Source organism: Pteropus medius, unplaced genomic scaffold, assembly GCF_902729225.1.
Source record: "Pteropus medius unplaced genomic scaffold, Ma_sr-lr_union100, whole genome shotgun sequence".
In the NCBI taxonomy this organism is placed as follows: domain Eukaryota; kingdom Metazoa; phylum Chordata; class Mammalia; order Chiroptera; family Pteropodidae; genus Pteropus; species Pteropus medius.
The window spans coordinates 2,449,447-2,469,431 of NW_024340701.1; the positions used below are offsets into that span (position 1 = coordinate 2,449,447).

At 44.9% G+C, this 19,985-nt stretch overlaps 1 protein-coding gene across 5 annotated transcripts in view; it reads left to right on the forward strand.

Annotated features, from left to right (window-relative positions):
* Positions 1–19,985, forward strand: part of RAD54L (RAD54 like) — a 26,788-nt gene continuing 6,803 nt past the window's right edge. The window contains exons 1-16 of one of the 5 annotated variants that reach the window (XM_039885119.1): positions 1–656; positions 740–826; positions 2,253–2,372; positions 7,570–7,630; positions 8,361–8,496; positions 8,928–8,997; positions 9,109–9,397; positions 9,605–9,729; positions 14,091–14,241; positions 16,284–16,410; positions 17,649–17,723; positions 17,832–17,962; positions 18,489–18,539; positions 18,752–18,875; positions 19,243–19,321; positions 19,642–19,821. In XM_039885119.1, coding sequence (XP_039741053.1) covers positions 654–656; positions 740–826; positions 2,253–2,372; positions 7,570–7,630; positions 8,361–8,496; positions 8,928–8,997; positions 9,109–9,397; positions 9,605–9,729; positions 14,091–14,241; positions 16,284–16,410; positions 17,649–17,723; positions 17,832–17,962; positions 18,489–18,539; positions 18,752–18,875; positions 19,243–19,321; positions 19,642–19,821 — 1,809 coding nt within the window. In that variant the 5' untranslated portion in view covers positions 1–653. Of the gene's footprint in view, positions 657–739; positions 827–2,252; positions 2,373–3,032; positions 3,295–3,326; positions 3,670–7,569; positions 7,631–8,360; positions 8,497–8,927; positions 8,998–9,108; positions 9,398–9,604; positions 9,730–14,090; positions 14,242–16,283; positions 16,411–17,648; positions 17,724–17,831; positions 17,963–18,488; positions 18,600–18,751; positions 18,876–19,242; positions 19,322–19,641; positions 19,822–19,985 lie in introns of those variants that run through there. The other 4 variants (XM_039885110.1, XM_039885128.1, XM_039885148.1 and 1 more) reach the window with 4 other exon arrangements.

Here is a 19,985-nt window from a genome sequence, read left to right on the forward strand (position 1 = left end):
GAGGTTCGATTCACTGAGCCTGGTGGGGCCTAGGAGCCCGGGCGGCTGTTAACGCGCGCTTTGGGAAGAGGAAGGTTAAGGGGGAGTGCTGGGGCCGAATTCATCTCTGCCGCTCTGTTCAGCCCTGCCTGAGGTTCCCCTCCCAAGTCCGGGTCTTTTACTTGTCCTGTCTGGATCCCTGCTGGACTTCCCTCAGTCTGAGCCTCTCTGCACTCCAGACCTGGGAAATCCCTCTTCTCCGGGCTCGGGCTCTTCGTCCTCCCCAGGCCTCTGATTTTCACCCCGGCCTCTCTCTCCTGGCCTGTGATTTCCCCTTACCCTCACAGCTGCGCTCTCCCTTCACGCCCACGTAGGACCATTATCCTGGCTGTACTCTGCCCAGCCTGGTAGTCCATCTATCCCCCCATCCTAGAACTCACCTCCTCTTGGATACTTCCTCTTGGCCTTCTCTGCCGCCTGATCTAACTGACGACAGACAGTTTGAGCTCAACCCCAGCCCCTGGCTGAATTCCCTCCACGCTCCCTCTTTAGCCCATGCTCTCACTAATATAGCAGCCAGCTCTTTACCAGGCCCTGGTTCTGTATTCTCAGCTACTGGGTGCCTTTGACTTTTGGCTGATGGGTACTTGACATTTTATCCTTCTGGGTCTAGGATGGTAAGTGTGTAGTCTGTCTGGACCTAAATGAGCTCAGGCTGTAGGATTCCTGCAGGTGCTCAGTTTCCATTCTCTCCTTTCAGAGGAGGAGCTTAGCTCCCAGCCAGCTGGCCAAGAGAAAACCAGAAGGCAGATCCTCTGATGATGAAGACTGGCAGCCTGGGGCAGTGGTGAGTTTCTGCCTTCAAGGGGATAGGGAAGTTGGGGATGCAGGAGTGTTTGGGCAGAAAGGAACCCTGGACTTGGTTTCTGGGGTTACATGGAATGAACCCAGTCACCTTCAGAAGTCTCTCAGTATTAAAGAATACTTACTATGTGTGAGGCATTGAACAAGATCAATAAAGTATTTGTCCTCAAGGTGCTCACTAGAAGCTAATATACCCTCAATATTCCTGGTAGGGGGAGTACTCCAAAGCAAAAGAGCATGTTGGGTTGGGCCCTTTGACTCCCTTGGGGAAAAAAAGTGCTTTCTAACAGCAAGTAGCAGCCTGCTCTTTTGCTTTTTGTCCCCTGCCCAGTGTCACAGAACAGATTGTATTGGGCTTACCTTAGGGTCCTGAGCTCACTTGGGCCTAGATCGGAGGGGTGGTGCCCCTCTATCTCTGCTAACACTCAAGTACAGTATGTTCGACTTTGGACTAGGCCTTGTGCTCTGCTTCCTACCTTCAAGGCTTTCTGGAGCTGGCTGTGGGCAGGACCTATGTAAACTAGAATCAATAGGACAGTACAGCATGTATTTCAGAGACAGCAGTTCAAGAAGCAAGGGGTTGACCACTGGAAATTTGAGGAAGAGGTTAGCTAAGGAAGGTCTAGAAGGCAGTTTTTAGTAGGAGCAGTGACTGAAAGCATACAGAGAGAAGAGAAGGAGCCTGGTGTTTCTGTTTCAGGTGGGCCTTATAGGATCATAGATGCTTCAAATACCTTGGCAAGCTGGTAGAAGTGGGCTCTTGCCTCATGACTCAGTGAGGCTTGCTCTCTAGTTGCATTGCTGGTGTGCAGGGGGTTCTTCTACCTATGAGGGTGGCCCGTTGGCTGCTCCTTGCCAATTACATGGGTTTTAGACTTGAACTTGGACAGCACTTGGTGCAGCTGAGTCATAAATGGTGCTATCTGCTGCTGATTGCTCCTGAAAATGCTTTTGGTACTAAGGTCCTCACTGTCATGCTGTGGAATGACTGGAGAATGGCTTCGGTGGCCTAGAAGTTGAGGGCAGCTGTACTCTTGTCCCTGCTTTGGGAAACTCAGAGAGGGAAGCAAACAATTGCTTGATCATTCTTTGGGGCTTTTGGAGTGAAGATTTGGGGCAGCATGCTACACTGGTGGACTTACTCTCGTACATTGACTTCATTCACCTCTTCCAGTGTGCCATCTCAGATCAGGCAAGTTCTTTAACCTCATTAAGCTCCAGTTTTCTCACCTATTTAATAAGGATAATAAACATTTAACATAGGATCACTTTGAAGATGATACATGATAATTTGTATGAAGAGTTTTTTTAGCATAGTGTCTGGCACTTAATAAGTATTTTAAATGTTAGTTGCCATTGTGGTGAACTCTTGTCTTCCAGACTTCACTTTCTCCAATATTTTCTCATAGACTCCTAAGAAACGGAAATCTAGCAGTGAGACCCAGAGCCAGGAGTGTCTCCTGTCTCCTTTTCGGAAAACTTTGACCCAACTAACGAATCGACCACACTGTCTGGACAGTAGTCACCATGTAAGTCAGAACCTCAACTTGCCGATGTATGTGTGTGTCCTATTGTTTTGCTTAGGGAGATTCGCACCCCTGAAGACTCCCTCAGGGCTCTACAGAGTAGCCAGCAGACAGATTTTGGTGGGGGCTTTGGGCTTGCTTTCAGCTCTCAGGGCCTGGAAGAAGCCTGGCCTTTTTCCTTAGAGATGTGTGCTGATTTGGAGTCCTCTTTGTTTATAGCTACTTAGGCACCAGATCTCAGGTGGCTCAGATTCCTGAGGACACGAGGGTATAGGAGAGGGAAGGCACTGCATGCCAGCTCAATCTCTGACTCTGCATATGGCTCTAAAAAGTACCAGAGTCCTACAACTTTCACGTGCAATCATCACCATGGCAGGTTCTGTGTAGTAGCTCATGTAACTCTCATTTTTCAAGATGAGGAAGCTGAGCCTTAGAGGGGTTAACTTGCCCAAAGTTACAGAGTAGTCAGATCTGCCTAGCTCCATTCAAAGCTTTTCCCACCAAGTTTTCTGAGGGACTGTGATGTTGAACTCTTGGAATTTCTTAAGTGACTAGATTGATAATGGTATCTTTTGTTATTTATAACAAACCGCTTTTGACCACACCTGAGTTTATGTTAATGAGATGACTTCTGTAAAGATCTAACCTTGGGCTGGTTGTCAGGAGAACCAACTCACCAATGAATGGCCAAGGCTTAATCCATCATGCCTTTGTAATGAAACTTCCATAAAAACCCAAAAGGATGGGTTTAGAGAGCTTCCGGGTTGGTGAACAGGAGCTCATCTGCGTGCTAGGAAACAGTACACCCGAAATGCTACGGATATAGAAGCTCCTGTGCTTGGGACCCTTCCAGACCTCGCTGTATCTCTTCATCTGGCTGTTCAATCATATTCTTTAATATCCTTTGCGATAAACCAGCAATCTAGTAAGTAAATTTTTTCTGAGTTCTGTGAGTCGCCCTCCCAAGGTCATTGAACCCAAGGAGGGGGTTGTGAGAACCTCTGATGTATAGCCTGTCAGTCAGAAGCACAGGTAGCAACCTGGTTTTGGGATTGACATCTGAAGTGGTGGGAAGGAGGCAGTCTTGTGAATCCTTAACTTGTAGGATCTGACCCTTTCTTTGTGTCGAGAATGTTAGAATTCAGTTAAATTGTAGGACACTCAGTTGGTGCCAAAAAATTGCTGGTTCTGTGTCAGAAGTAGTGTAGTATTGAGAGTAGAGGAGATACACAGGAGTGTGCTTTTCCTTTACAGGGACATTTTGAAGGAAAAATGGGAATCTCTTGATGGGAATATGGAGGTTAGTTATGTGTGCATTCATCTGACATTTAAAACATTTTTACATAATGTTTGATAAATACAAAAGAATACATATATAGCATTGTAAGAGATACAACACAAACACTTGTGAACCCACCATCCAGGACTAGAACATCATCAAAGTCATCTCTTTTCCCAATCAATCCCAGAGGTAACCACTATCTTGAATTATGTTCATCATCGCTTCCTTTTCGTGGTAGTTTTACCATTTGTATGTAATATAATTTGTATATAATTATATTGAGATATACAAATGGTATGTAGTCCTCTGAGACGATTTTCATTCAGGATTCATTCAAGTTGTCCTTTGTAACTGTCTTACTTAAGTGCGGGGATGGTGGGGATACGCATTGGGGGCCTAACCATCTGGAGGCTGGTGAAGACCTGAATCTGAGGGAAATGTTGGTTAGGCTGAGTCCTGAAGAATATGAGGAGTCAGCCAGGTGAAGAGGGTGGGAAATGTTCTAGATAGAGGGAATGGCCTGTGTGAAAGCTGTGAGGAAGGGGCCTGTCAGGGAGGAAAAATTTTCCTCTATCCTAGTTTCTTCTGGCTAGATTACTAATCACATTGTTATGAGACAGTTTGGCAGAAAAACAAAGTTTAATAACTTTATATACCTTCTATATGCATGGTAGAGACCCAGGAAAACGGAGTAACTCGCGAAAATGGTGGAAGCCATCACCACTTTTAGCTAAAGACAAAAAATGTTGGGGGAGGAGACTAGGTTAGGAGAAGTGATCAGGAAAAGCACAGTAAATGGAGGTCTGCGGATAAATCCATGCCTCCATGATAGTGGAGGCAGGCCTGGTTCAGCGAGGGAAATACCTTTGTTTACAAATGGAGATTTCCCTTACAAAAGTAAATGTCCTTTTACAAAGGGTAGCTTCTACTTGGTTTTCAGAGCTTCTATGTCTGCTGTTTGTTAAAAATAACCAACCTAAAATAATATCTCAAAAGTCATATTTTGGGGTGGCAAAAACTCGGCTTCCCTTTAGACTCTAAAGGCAAAAGTGCCTGGGCCCACAAAAGTCATAATATAGCCCTGGAGATGAGAACTTTTGCCTTAGACACGATGAGATGAGTTTGAAGTCCCACAAGATGTCTAGGTTTGGAGGTGGTTGCAAGTGTGGATGTGGAGCCTAGGAGGGAGGTATTGACTGGAAATAGATTTGGGATCATTAGCATATTGATGATATTTAATACCTCTAAAGTGTATTGGAGTGTTAGGGTGAATGTGTAGTCAGAATTGCTAAGGGCTAAGCCCTGAGGAGCACTGACTTTTAAGGGGGTTAGGCAGAGGAAGGAGAAAGCCCACTAGGGGACTGGGTGTGAGGTCCCAGAGAGGAAGAATAGTGGGAGAGTGGTGTCATGGAAGTCAAAAGCAGAGAATATTTGAGAAGGAGTGGCCAGGTTTGTCTGGTAAGAAAAGGATAGAAACATCCATTGGAATTAGGGTCTTGTGGGCTATTGGTGATTCTGGTCAGAGGCATTTCGGAGGAGTGGAAGGGCCTAAGATAGATTGGAGGAATGGGAGATAAGGGGAGAGGGACAGTTCTTTCTAGAAGTTTGAAGGGGAAGAGATAAGAGGTCAAAGGAATTTTTGTTTTTTAAGATAGGAGAGTTAGAGCATGTTTTAAATGCTGATGAGAGTAGAGAGGGAGAGGCTGAGATAAAGGAAAGATCAGGCAGAACTGACAGAGTAAATCTCTCTGGGAGAGGAAAGCTTTGACCTTGGGTAAAAGAGGGAGATGCTCTCCCTCTTCTATCAGAAGGAAAAGATGATATGAATTTTCAGTAACTAAATGAACAAAGTGAGAACATGTTCTCTCCCCTGCCTCTGCTAGAGTCTCACAGATATTACCAAATTCCCAGAGGCTGGCCATTGCGAGTCTTGCAGGCTGTGTCCTGACATGCTTTTGGCCAAGGATCCACATTTTTCTGTGCTAGTTGCACAAGCTTGCAGTTCTCTCTTCTGAACCTGCGGCTCCTGGGTCTTATTGACAGTCTTGCTTTTTAAATTTGGAGCATAAATTCTTGGCTACTCAGAACCTGAAATCTAGTCTCTTGTATTATTAATCTTGAAAATAATATTTCAGTTTTAGAACTGAAGGCAGCATTGATGCCAAATTAGAAAGGAAATTAAGAGTCCATCTCCTTCCTTTTCTTCTCCTTTGACCTAAGGGTAGCTTTTTGTTAGCATCTTTTATATTTAGAGTTTCTCATTATCATTGCTATTCATAATTACAGTAATCATGGTATCAAAAATAGTCAATAAAAGATTTTATTCTGCTGCAGAGAAATATGCAGATAAACAAAGAATTTGGGCTTTTCTCCAACCCTGCCCTTGTCATGTTGTTTAGTGTGATAATGATGCTCAGTTCCCCCCCATTTCTTTTCTATCTTCCAATAGATTGCCAAATATATTCATTACATTTTTCCTATTTAAAGTACATTGAGTTTGTATAGAAATTTATAATGATCTGTATAGAAATGGGTCAGAATAAAAATGTAAAAATTTCAGGGCGAGACAGGCTTGCTTTTTTTCCTATTAAACTGCCTTTTTACTGGAAGGGAGTATTTTTCATTACTTCTTTTTCCACTAATGTATTTCCATTACAACTACCTTTAGGGTTTCTTTTCTTGCTTTCTCCTTGCTCTCTTGGGTTCCAGTTCTCGTTTTGTTGAGGTTCACAGGCTATTGTAATTTCGCAGAGGGCTCAGGTGTGTATAGATCAGAATTTCAATGGAGTTGTCAGAGTTAGCTCAGGAGCTGGTGCTATGGACACCCCTGCCTCCTCTTCTGCCCCGACCCCCCATAGCCCAGTGCTGATTCCAGGCCTACACGGTAGCATAGGGTCTTCCTACAGGCCCTGAAATGGAAGCACCAAGACCACCCTTTTCTAGGACCTATGTATATCTGATTCCTGTCACCCTTTCCCATTTGCTTTTTCTTGGTGTTTTTTTCTCATGTTCTCTCTCTTGTGCCTTCCCATGGCAGGAAGCTGCTGACTGGACTGATCCATATGGCTAAACTCAAAACAGGTTGGGTTAGGACACCATATTGCCTACTGGCTACAAGTAAGAGTCCTGGAATCAGGGAAGTCCTACATCTGTCATGGCTGTGTGACTTGTGAAAGTGACAACCACTCATCCTAAATTTACTCCTCTGTAGAATGGGGAGGCCAGTAATATATGGACTTCATAGGCTGTTAGTGAAGATTAAATGATAACATGAATACATGGGGCTTAGCACTGCATCTGGCATACATTGTTAGTCATCATTCTTGTCATTTTTGCTGTCGTTAATATTATTACTTTACTAACACTACTAACGCTACTGCTACCACTACTTTTTGAAGGCTTGTTTGGTTCCCAAGGAGGCTGATGTGGGAATTAAATAGATAGGCAAAATTGATATGACAAAAAAAGGAAATGTGAGGTATGCTTGGGAAGGTGAAGCTCTATAGGATAGTAGTTGAATCCGGGCATTGGAGTTCCTTGTTAGTACTGGGATTGGGTAAGTTTGCGGTACTTTCTTCTTAAGGTGCTGCACCCTGGGGAATAATTAGGTATCTACACTGGCGTGGTCTTTCATGAGCTAATGGGTCTGAGCCTTGTGGTTGACTGAGGTAGGCACTTGCCAGTGGCACTCTGCTGTACCTGGGTATTTGTAGAACCTTATGTGAAGCCTCGAAGAGGAAAGCTACTGTACACAACCTAATATTGAGCACATCTCTATGTTCTAGCTGCATCTGAATGAAATGTAATCAAAATACAATGCTCTCACTGTATTACAATGCTTAAATGGGCATTTTAGGCTGCATTTGTAAAAATATTCCATAACATCTCCAAATCCTTGTTTCTTCTCTTTCATTTTAGGAAGCATTTATTCGAAGCATTTTGTCAAAGCCTTTCAAGATCCCCATTCCAAATTATCAAGGTAAAAATGGAGACTTCTGTTTTTTGAATCAGTCATGTGTGAATGTGCCCTAATAGATGAAAACCTCAGCTTTTATACATACAAGCTTACTCTGGAATTGAAGATCCTAGTCCAATGGTGACCTTGTATGGGGTGACCCCCCCTGAAGCCAGCATGAAAGCTGTGTTTGATAGCTTCAGCAAGGGCTGCCAAGACCGATTGCTCTTCTTTTTGGTGGGGATGTGCCAGTGCTCAGGAAGTTCCTAGTGGGTCAGGGCAGCTGATGGGTCCAAGTGTCATTAAGTCCAAGTGAGTTCAGTAGCATCTCCTTTTTGAAGTCGACTCTTTTGGAGGCCTAGGTTCTACAGAGTTTTCCCCTGTCCTATGTAGGGCTTAGCATTTAGCAAACTGGGGCTGGGCAGGGACGAGGCCAACTCTCAAGAGCTCCCAGTCCTGAAAGACCCCTGTAGGGTTTCAGACCTTTCCAGGATTGATTTTAGTCGAGATGAACAAGACCCAGCCCTTTAGAAGTTTGTAGTTGAATGGGGAAGTAAAATAGGGGAATATTCTGATCTGAGGCAGACTGGGATAACGGTCACATAGAGGTGCCCAAACTGGGTTTGGAGAGGTTCTAGGAGAGAGAGGGTCATGTGGAAGCTTAGGAAAGGTTATGAGAAGGATAAGCATTTTGACCTGGGCCTGCTGGAGCTCCTCAGCACAGAGGTTCAAGTAACATATTGTTGGTTTCTAGGTCCTCTGGGCTCTCGGGCATTGGGCCTCAAAAGGGCTGGGGTCCGCCGGGCCCTCCATGACCCCCTGGAAGAAGGTGCCTTGGTTCTGTACGAGCCTCCCGTGCTGAGCGCCCATGACCAGCTGAAGCTTGACAAGTATGTGTGTTGGTATTTCTTGAGCAGTTCTGGTCCTCTGTAAGTGCACATAGTGGAAGGGCCGCGGGCATTTGGTGTGATTTTTCCTTGGAACTACCGTATGTTTTCAGAGTGCTGTCATGGCTACGGTACCATCCCAGAGACTGGGTAGGTGGGGAAGGACAGTGCCCGGGGAAGAGCATGTGGGCATGTCTAGTTGGTGGGGGTCTCTCACTTTTTCCCACGAAGGAGCAGGAGTTGAGGTGATGACATAGGGAACCCATCCCCCTCCTCTAAATTCGCCTGGAGCAGGAATTTACTATGGTTTGATTACCAGGCCCAAAAGTCCTTAGGCAGCTGCCTCTGTAGCCTCAGGATCAGTAGGATACAACTTCCTGAGGGCGTGCCCTTGCCCATGTCTGGGTTTCATGTTTTCTTTGCTGTTTTCTCAGGGAAAAACTCCCTGTCCATGTGGTCGTTGATCCTATTCTCAGTAAAGTCTTGCGGCCTCATCAGAGAGAGGTAAATGGGAGAGCGGGGGAAATGAGGTATGGATCTGAGCGCAGGAGGCTGCCATCCCTGGGGCAGCAGCCATGTAGATGCCAAAGTGGGCTGAGTGCTGTTCTTCCCTAGGGAGTGAAGTTCCTGTGGGAGTGTGTCACCAGTCGGCGCATCCCTGGCAGCCACGGCTGCATCATGGCTGATGAGATGGGCCTGGGCAAGACACTGCAGTGCATCACGTTGATCTGGACACTTTTGCGCCAGAGTCCAGAGTGCAAGCCAGAAATTGACAAGGCAGTGGTGGTGTCACCCTCCAGCCTGGTGAAGAACTGGTACAATGAAGTTGGGAAATGGCTTGGAGGGAGGATCCAACCTCTGGCCATTGATGGAGGCTCTAAGGACGAGATAGATCAAAAGCTGGGTATGGAGTCTTAACAAAGATATCCGCACTCTTCTACACAACTTGCTCCTTTCTTATGTGTATGCTCAGAGTTGAGGACAATGAGGGGTGGAAGAGGAGAATTCCTATGGAAAATAGTTGAATAATTATTTTCAGGCTAAACTGTCAAACTGATTTTTTCACCAAGATAGTCTAAGATTGGTTCTGTTGACACCTTTTATATTGTAGAAGGATTCATGAACCAGCGTGGAGCCAGAGTGCCTTCTCCCATCCTCATCATTTCCTATGAGACATTCCGCCTTCATGTTGGAGTCCTTCAGAAAGGGAGCGTTGGACTGGTCATATGTGATGAGGTACATAACTCAGCAGTTTAGGTAGTAGGAGAAAGTCTGTCACAGTCTCCTCACTGAGAACTACCATTCAAAGGCTGTGCTGGTCCCTGGGGAATGCTGACAGAGCATGCTGCCTCAGAGGAGGCAAGTAAGAGGGAGAGCCCATGATTCTAGTCTGCCAAAAGAGGGATTAAGCAGTGTTTGGAACTCTAAAGAGGGCAAAGTGCTGTGGGCTGATTGGTTCTTTTGCCCCCAGACAGTATTCCTAGATCAAAGAAGGACTTTGAAGGATGGGAGGGATTTGGATGGTTGGAGAGACATGGATACAGTGTTTAGGGGGATAGGTTCTAGAGTCAGACATTATTCAGATCCTGGCTCTGCCACTTCCCAGTAATAGACCTTGAACAGGTTATTTAACCAGCTGAGCCTCTGTTTCTGTGTCAGTAAAATGGGTGATAATATCTACATTATAGGATTATTGTGAGAATTAAATGAAGTGATCGAGAGAAGCTCTTATTGCAGTGCCTGGTATGTCTTAAGACTTTGGTAAATATCTGGTTTTCATTCTAGGCCTGGGGGACTCATGTGAATAGAAGCACAGACAGGAAGGTCCAGTGTAGACAATCCATATACCTTGTAGTAGTCTGGGTTGCCTCTCTGGGACTAAAGGAAATATGGCAATAGTTACTTCCTGGCCTTTTCTAGCACTACGCATGAATGGTGGTAGAGATGCTACTAAGGAAGAAGTGAGGGTGGCTGGGAGCTTGTGAGTATAAAAAATTGTCCAGATTTGCAAGGAGCTTGGCTACCCCGAGGCTGCTGCACTTGTTTGTGCTTCTTGGGGAGAGTTAAGGTCACTTTACCATATACCTGGGGCTTTAATGGAAAGGTAGTTGAAAGACTTGGCCCAACTGTCAATTTATTGGCAAGTTTGATTCCTGTGGGGACTAAATTACCCCAGTATCTGAGAGTCATTTGGGAGAGCACAGAGAAGAAAAGTTTACTTTAGGATGCCATACTTGTGAATTGTCAGCTATTTCCTAGTTAGGCTTTGTTTGTACTTGAAGAGTCAGTCACTATCTGGCATGTCTGCAAACTTCTGATATCTTCACTGGCTGTTTCTTGTAAGAGTAAGGGATTTAGCAGGTTGAGGTTGGGTATGTGCATGACCACCTTGTGCAGCTCATGACCCTGGTATGTGCTTCGTCACTATGGAGGCCGGGGACTGTCTGAAGAGTCTAATCCAGAGGCCAGGGCATTGAGGGAGAGGAAGGCAGGCTGTAGCTGTTGAGCCCTTGAGGACTCAGATTTTAATTTGCTCTGTAGTATTTCTTTCTTTTCTTTCTCACTCTCTCGTTTTCTGAGCTGGCTCTGCAGGGCACAAGGGACCAGGCTGCCTCTTGCCACACTGAAGCATCCTGACTTTCCCTTCTACATCTACCTTTCATTTGTCAGCAACTTTTCAGCCAAAATCCTGAAAGATCATCAGCCTGCTCTAGGAGGAGAGAGTTTGTCCTGTTCAGACCGTGGAAGGGAAAGGTGCCACCCCAGGATTTCACGTTCCTGCTTCCTTCTAGCTCATACTTTTCTCTGGAACACACAGTTCTGCATAATAACTCTGTACAAAATCCTTGGTCTTCAAAGTAGTCTGAGTTAGTCAGGGCAAATCAGAAGACTTGGGATCAGCCTTCACTTTGCCACTTATAAGCATGACTGCAGATGAGACTGCTCTGACACTCAGTTTCTTTATCTGTAGAGTAGATGACACAGGGCCTATCTGAAAGGGACATGATCTGGATCAAAAGAGAGGATATATGGAGGCATTCTGTAAAGTGTATGAATAGGAGAGGGACTGACATCATCATCATCATCTCAGTTTTGGAGATAAGGAGACTGAAGTGTAATGACTTGGGCAGATATACCCAGTAAGTGCATAATGAGCTGGGACTTGAATCCAGGTCTGCGATTTTAAGTCCTGGCTCTTTTCTTATCTCTTACTATCTTTGATGTAACACAGACGTGGCGTAGGAAGAAGCTTGACTTAGATATGGAAGGACTGTCCCTGAGTGCCTCATCCAGACCCATGTATGTTCCTATATAATTGTTAGAACACAAAGCAAGTCAGATGGAAAATGCTGGGGAAAAAATAAAAAATGAGAATGCTACTCATAGGGCTCCTGTTTCAGAGAGAAGTGGTGGTATTTGATCTTGGATCATTTTGTTGTTGTTAAAACACTCTGCCAGAATAGAAATTCAGCAGCAACTTATAAATGAGATTTGACAACTTTTCTTGTGGCCAAACATTTGATTTGCTGAGATGACAGAGTTTCGGTTTTAAATCCATGAGCGATAGTGGCAGGAGCTGGGTTTGGAGCCAGGGAGGTGCCATAGGGAGCTGGAGTTGGCTTTCCCTTCCACAGAGACCCATGTGGATAGCTTGTCAGCCTAGTTCCTTCACTGAGATATTTACTAAGTACCTATAAATGTGTGGGCCCTGGGGATCCCATGATGTTTGCCTTTGGGCAGCTTCAATTTAGAGGGACTCAAATGTTGGTGCTTATTCTCCTAGGGCCTTTTGGGTAATTTTCTCACAAGTTTCAAGTATTATTTGCCTCTTCAGCTCAGAAGTCTTAGTCTCTCTCAGGGCTAGTGCTTGGAGCCTCCAGTCCTTTTTCCTTATTTTGTTTGTTTTGGATGTCTTAAAAAATGGTTTTTTTTTAAATTGAGATATAATTGACATATAACATTCCATTAGTTTTAGGTGTACAACATCAAGTCGTTTTTTAAAAATTTAAATTCTAGGTTTGTCTAATTCTTCATTAATAGTAATGTTGGTTATTCATTCATTCTTTCAGCAAACATTGACTGAGCAGAGCTCTGTGTGGGCCTCTGTCCTATGTACTGAGTTATAAAGGCAAATCTGACATGGTCTCTGCCTTAAGAAGTTCTCGCCTGAATGAGGAGATAAAGTGCAATACAGTGTGATTAGTACTCTGGTATATATAGCAGTGGATGAGAGGCAGAGTAGTACTGTACCCAGACTTCAGAATCACACAGATATGAGTTCAAATCGCAGTTCTACTTTCTACCAGTGTGATTTTGGATAACTGTTCACCTCTCTGAACCTCATTTTCTCTAAAGTGGTATTATAATTTCCATTCATCTGATTGTTATCTGGAATATAGAATATAGAAGAGAATACAGTAAAGTCCTTAGTACAGTGCCTGGCACATTAAAAGGATTTAGTAAACAGGTAGTATGTTCAGAGTGCCATAGAAGCACAGAAGTGAGAGAGACCAACAGCCTTGGGTCATTGGGGAGGCTTTGCATAGGAGGTGACATGTGAGGAATTTGCCTGTGGAAGATAATTCTGGGCAGAAGAGTGGCATGAGCAAAGAGACCTAAGGAAATCCAGCATTAGGAGTGGGGAGGAGTTAATGGCTTCCTGGACTATGACAAGCTGTGGAGAGTGTCAGAGAAGCTAGCTGCGGCCTTATTGAGAAGTACTAAGCTAATGAGCTTGGACTTGATCCTACAGTAGGGAGAGTCAGTGGAGGGTCTGTGTTTAACTGCATTGTGAAAGACTGACCAGAGGAAGCAAGTCTGGCTTGTTGGTTCATTTTACACTTGTGGTTTTGTTTTCTCTGCCTAGCCCAGTGAGTGGGGGCTGGGGGTAGAAAGGGCACAGGCCTGATCTTGCCCATATGGTTCTGGGAAAGGAGGGGAGACGATAGGGTTTTTTTACTATTTTCTTGAAAAAGGCTTAAAAGAGTGAAGTAACAGAGGCATGTAATGGTGTATGTGTGAGAGAGCAAGAGAGACAGAGATAGAGGTAGGGAGAAATAGGGTTGGAAAAGAGATGCAAAGGGAGGCAGAGAGGGGCTTTCTTTAAGTGTAGGAACTGTGTGAATTCTGTAGCAAGAGGGGAGGAGGAGCTTGGGTCAAGTCCTTTTAGCACTGACAGCCTCGACACTGCCTGGAGACTGATATGAAAGGCATTTGGCTCATGAGGTCTAGTTTGGTTGAGCTGGTGTGGGGAGGATTCCCTAACACAGGTCTTTAACATTGCTGAATGATATCTGAAGAGGATAGGCAGGCTGCTGAGGCTCTGGAAATTGGGGCAAGGAAGAGGAGGGGAGGAAACAAGGAATCTTTGCTTTATGGTTGTGTAGCACTGTTTGGAAACTGAAGTTCTATCTCCTGAGCCTGATGTTTCTTCCCAAGCAAGTGGGTAAACTCACTCTTGCTGTCCACTGCCCCATTCCCCAGGCTCTAGGACCTGTAATGTTTATGATTCCTCTTTTCCTGTCTACACAAGATTTTGTTACCTTTAGGGATGCAGCACTGTGCCCAGGCCTAACTGAGAATTAATTTCCTTTCAGGGACACAGGCTGAAGAACTCTGAGAATCAGACTTACCAGGCCCTGGACAACTTGAACACCAGCCGGCGGGTGCTCATCTCTGGGACTCCCATCCAGAATGATCTCCTTGAGTATTTCAGCTTGGTACATTTCGTTAATTCGGGCATCCTGGGTAAGAATCCAGCCTTGTCTGCTACATGGAGAGGAGCCTTACCTGTAACTCTAGCTGAGGAGAGAAAGTGAATGCTAGTTGTGTGTGGGTCACCAGGCACTCTCGTAGGAAGACTTCTTTTGTCAGGGAGAGCCACTGGGAGCTCTGCCGAGCAACTTAGCAAGGCCCACCCTAGCCATTTTTCCACTGTAGAGGTGGCAGACTCTATACAGGGCATGGGGTCACCGTGAGCTGTGGATGGAAATACTACCCCCAGGCATTTTTGCCCATCACACCCTAGCTGCCTTACAAGAGCTTTGGCTTCAGAGCAGACTGTCTTGGGCAGTTTCTTTTTTTAACCATTTTTAGTGTACAATTAAGTGTAATTAAGTACATTTATGTTGTTGGTGCAACCATCACCACCATCCATCTCCAGAATTTTTTTCATCTTGCAAAATTTAAACTCTACCCATTAAACGATAACTCCCTATTTCCCACTCCCCCTAGTCCCTGGCAACCACAGTTAGGGCAATTCTTGCACAGAGATAACTGTGAAAGGGTTTGTTAGTGCCACCCCAACTTGCCAGTGCTCAGGAAAATCACTTTAGGCAGTGAACCAGCTGAGTAGCTAGATTTTCACAAAGTGAACACATTTGAGTAACAACTACCAGATCGGTTACTCACACCATCTCAGCAGCCCTGCTCCCCTAATCACTACTTCCTCCTTTTTTCTCCCAAAGTAAAAACTCTCCTGACATTCAAGATTGGTTTTTGCCTATCTTTTTACTTTATATAAATGGAATCATACAGTATATATTCCTTTGCATCTGGTTTTTGTTCAACATCATGTTTATGAGATTCATGATGTCGCCTGTAGCTGTAGTTTGCTTGTTCTTTTCCATTTTTGTATACTATTCCATTTTATGAATATATCAGAATTTATCTATTCTGCTGATAGACAATTGAGTTATTTCGTTTTTTATTCTTTTGAATAATGATGCTGTGAACATTCTTGTACATATCTTTACCTGAGTATAGTATTCATTTCTCTGTTCTAAGAGTGGAATCGCCAGGTCATCTGTTATGCATGTGTTAGCTCTAGTAGATAACTCCAGTTTTCCAAAGTGATTGTACCAGCACTGTATGAGAATTCTAGTGTCCCTACATCAGGGGTCAGCATTTTTTTTTCTTAAAGGCCTAGATATAGTAAGCATTTCAGGCTCTCAGGCCAAACTCTGTCACAACTACTTAACTCTGCTATTATAGCATGAAAATAGCCATAAAGTATAAAGGCATGGCTGTGTTCTAATAAAATTTTATTTTATTTACAGGTGGTTGGCTGATGTTGACCTCTGCTCTATATTATCACCAGTATTTATCTTTAAAAAAATTTTATTTTAGTCATTCTTTTGGTGTTTTGTGATATCTCACTGCATTTGTCAAATGTTGAATGTTGGACTCCTTTTAATATGGTCACTTGCCATTTAGAGATTCTCTTTTATGAAGTACCTTTTTTTATTCCTAGCCAAAAGAAAATCCTATACCCATTAAGCATTCACTCACTATTTCCCCCTTACGTCTAACCCCTGGCAACCACCAATCTACTTTTTGTCTCTCTGGATTTGCTTATTTTGGATATTTCATATCAATGGAATTATACAATATGTGACCTTTTGTCTTTGGCTTCTTTAACCTAGCATAATGTTTTCAAGGCTTATCAGTACTTCTTTGTACTGATTACCTTTTATTTCATCTCTTACAAATAGCCTATAGGTAGACTTTTTTAAAAATTCAGTTTTGCAATTGGATTGTCTTTTATTGAATTATTTGGTGCACTTATATTTGTGATTAAATATATTTTGGTTATATATTTGGGTTTTAATCTACTATCTCACTATTAGGCATTTTAAATCTTAACTACTTTGGTACAAATTGCCTATTATTTGTTCAACTTTGTTCTTGGCAGGAAGGTTGCTCTATAACAAAATAGTCTGCCCTTATTGGCAGTGGGGAAATCATTCTTTTTTTATATTCTTTAATATTCCCTTCTCTCCTGTGTTTAGGAACTGCTTATGAGTTCAAGAAGCACTTTGAGTTGCCAATTTTAAAGGGCAGAGATGCAGCTGCCACTGAGGCAGACAGGCAGCTAGGAGAGGAGCGACTGCGGGAGCTCACCAGCATTGTGAATAGGTAATAGCAGGGTGAAGGCTGGGCTAAACAGCAGCACCTTTCTTTGGGTCCCTCCAAGTTAGGTCATCAGAATTGCCTCCTAAGCCATCCAAGGCCAATTCTTTGGAGCCTTGGCCTATAAGGATTGGGATTCTGAAAAGAGAGTGGGATCTATGCCCTGACTATAGCCGCTGAATAAATGAAGGGGTCTTGCAGGCCTAGTTGTTTCTTCCTGGCCTAGGCCTTGTGGTCTGGTATTGGGTTGCTTAGCAGGTTGCTACTGAGGAAGCTCTTTTCTGATGCTATTGAACTTCTTGAGCAAAATATCTGTTGGAGCAATGTTAGTACTTTGGAAGCTTCTTGTCAGTTGGTCTCAGACCTAAAGCACCAGGCTTCCCTTCTCAGGCCTTACAGCCTTCTTTCACAGGTAGATCTGATGGATGGGTGTGGCTCCCAGGCTCAGAGGGCTTTTTCCATGGGGGCCACATAGCCCATGGGCAGGTACATTCCGGACTCTTCTGTTATAGGTATACACACTTGATGATTCATATCCTAAAGAGTCCTGCCCTTCCCAATTGCCACCTCTCTCTCCTAATTTTAGATGGCAGGAGGGAGAGGTATGTTAGGAGCTGTTGCTTAGGTAACTGATTCTTGTCCTTCCTGGTCTGCCAGGAGGTATGGGCTTAATTTCATTGAGCCTTGGGCCATGTGACAACAAGCATTTGGGCAAATGCAAGCAGAAACTCCCCTAGGGACTTAACTGGTTTACAACTTGCTTTCCTTGTTAGAGCACTAGGCTCAATGGGAGACTCTGGCCTCTTCTTGAAGACTAGCTAACCTTTTGAAGGGGAAGAGAAAGTTGTTAGTCAACGCTAGACTATTTGAAAGGGTCTCTGTTTCCAATGCAGAGCCTGTGATATAGATATCTGTGCCATAGAGCTGATGGGTCTCTTACTCAGACTTGGTCTTTTTGGTCAGCGGTTCCCAACCTTTTTGGGACCAGGCACTGGTGCTCCTATGAGAAATCTAATGCCTGATGACCTGAGGTGGTGATGCTAACACTGGGGAGCAGCTGCAAATACAGATGCTTTGCTTACTCGCCTGCCACTCACCTCCTGCTGTGCAGGCCAGTTCCTAACAAGTCACAGACTGGTACTTGTCCATGGCCCGGAGGTTAAGGACCCCTGCTTTGGGTGGTATCTGTTATTCCAGTAGTTCACATGGCAGTTTTACCAGCCTCTTTATCTTGTTCTCTCCAGGTGCCTAATACGGAGGACATCTGATATCCTTTCTAAATATCTGCCTGTGAAATTTGAGCAGGTGGTTTGTTGTAGGTACTAAACTCAACTGAGGGGTGTGGAGTGGGTAAGAGCTCAGCTCTCAAAGTGTCTTCAGAGGGCCAAAGTGTGGTCCAGCCACTGACTCAGCTGCCTTTCTTTCAGGCTGACACCCCTTCAGACGGAATTATACCAGAGGTTTCTGAGACAGGCCAAGCCAGCAGATGAGTTACGTGAGGGCAAGATGAGTGTGTCTTCCCTTTCTTCCATTACCTCACTAAAGAAGCTATGTAATCGTGAGTTGGTTCTGTGCTCTGGGTTCCTCTGTGAAAATGAGCAAGGAAGGGTAACCTCCTGCAGGTGATAGAGCCACCTTCACTAAAACTTGTCCAGAGTCCTCACAGAGGCCACATACGATTCCATCCTTCTCCAAGGCATGAGCTCTGCATTTTATACTCTGTAAGTCAGACCCTTTGCTTTGAAAAATTTAGCTTATCCTCTGCCCAGCCCATGCTTGATGCTTGGGTATATGGGACTGTGTGTGTGTTTGTGCACACTTGTGCATATAAAATGTTGGACAGGAGGGAAAATAATCAATCTTACCTTCTCTGGTAGAGCTTCCTTCTTGTTGGGAGTACACACTAATGAGTGAGAGTGTCCATTCATGGTCTCAGGTGCCACTGCTTACACACTGGAATTTGGGACCAAGTAAATCTGGTACTGGCGAAGGTCTTTTGGGTAGGCTTCTGGAGGAAGTTCTAATGAGCACTGAAGTAGACTTTCAAAAGCAGCGTAGCTGGCATTTTGTTTCTTTCCCCCCAGATCCAGCTCTAATCTATGAAAAGTGTGTGGAAGAGGAAGATGGCTTTGAAGGTACCTTGGACATATTTCCCCCTGGTTATAGCTCTAAGACTATAGCGCCCCAGCTGTCAGGTGAGCCCTTTCTTACCAGTTTTTGGGTTTCTCTGGGAGGAGGAAATTGTCTTTGTCCTAGACCTATCCTGTCTCAAGGCAGGATGTCAAGAGTAAGAATCCTGGGCCATTGGGAAGGCCCCTTGGGGGCTAATGATTTCTCATCTCCCCAGGTAAGATGCTGGTCCTTGATTACATTCTGGCAGTGACCCGAAGCCGCAGCAGTGACAAAGTAGTGCTAGTGTCCAATTACACCCAGACTTTAGACCTCTTTGAGAAGCTCTGCCGGGCCCGAAGGTAGGGAAGAGCCTAAACAAGCCTGCCAAAGGAGTGCCTCCTCTACTGTCCCCTCTGGGAAGAGGAGGTGTTCTGATGGTGGATAAGGGCCAAGATATGGGTGCGGGAGGGACTTCCCAGATGTCGTCTAGTTCCTTATTGCTACAATGATCCTAGTTTCATCTCCAAACAGAATAGCCCCTAGTCCTTCAGGTGCTCCCACAGGACAGAGTCCTGGCCCCTAGCTCCCTGCCCCTTCCTTTGGGAGTATGGGATCTCAGACTGTGCATGAACAGCCTCAGGCATGGTTAGTTCAGCCCCTTCAGTAGCGCTGGCTCCTAGGGGCTTTGCTGCTTCCTTGGGTTTTAATCTTTGGATTCCCCTTTAGGTACTTGTATGTCCGCTTGGATGGCACAATGTCCATTAAGAAGCGAGCCAAGGTTGTGGAGCGCTTCAACAGTCCGTCGGTAAATGCACAGCCCCTGTTCCTACACCACCAATACAGTCAACATCAAAATTTAGGGTTGAGAGAGAAGCTATAAAGGGACTCTGCTCTAGGGTCTTCCTGGATTTTTTTCTGGTGGTTGTTGCAGGGTTAGGATGGTTGGTGATGGCCAAGTTGGGAAATGACTGTGGGCTGGGAAGTTGGATGGTAGGCAAACTGGTGGTCCTCATAATTGGTCTGAGCAGAGGAGTACAGATGCCTGAGAGAGAACAGTTGGCTGGGCTAAGTAGGATTCAAGTTCAGGCTGCTAGAGGTTCTTTTTCTCTTGCTTCCTCTTTCCAGAGCCCTGACTTTGTCTTCATGCTGAGCAGCAAAGCTGGGGGCTGTGGCCTCAATCTCATTGGGGCTAACCGACTGGTCATGTTTGACCCTGACTGGAACCCAGCTAACGATGAACAAGCCATGGCCCGGGTCTGGCGTGACGGTCAAAAGAAGACATGCTATATCTATCGCCTGCTGTCTGTAAGAATGGTGATAGTGGTTAGAGTAGGGATGGGTAATGGAACAAGACCTTCAGGACCATCTTGGGTTGTTTCTCAGTGCCTCTCTTTGGCCCCTCTGCCCCTAGCAGTGGCCAGGCTATGGGCTTAGCTTGGAGCCTTTTATTCTGTTCTCTCCATTCTTTC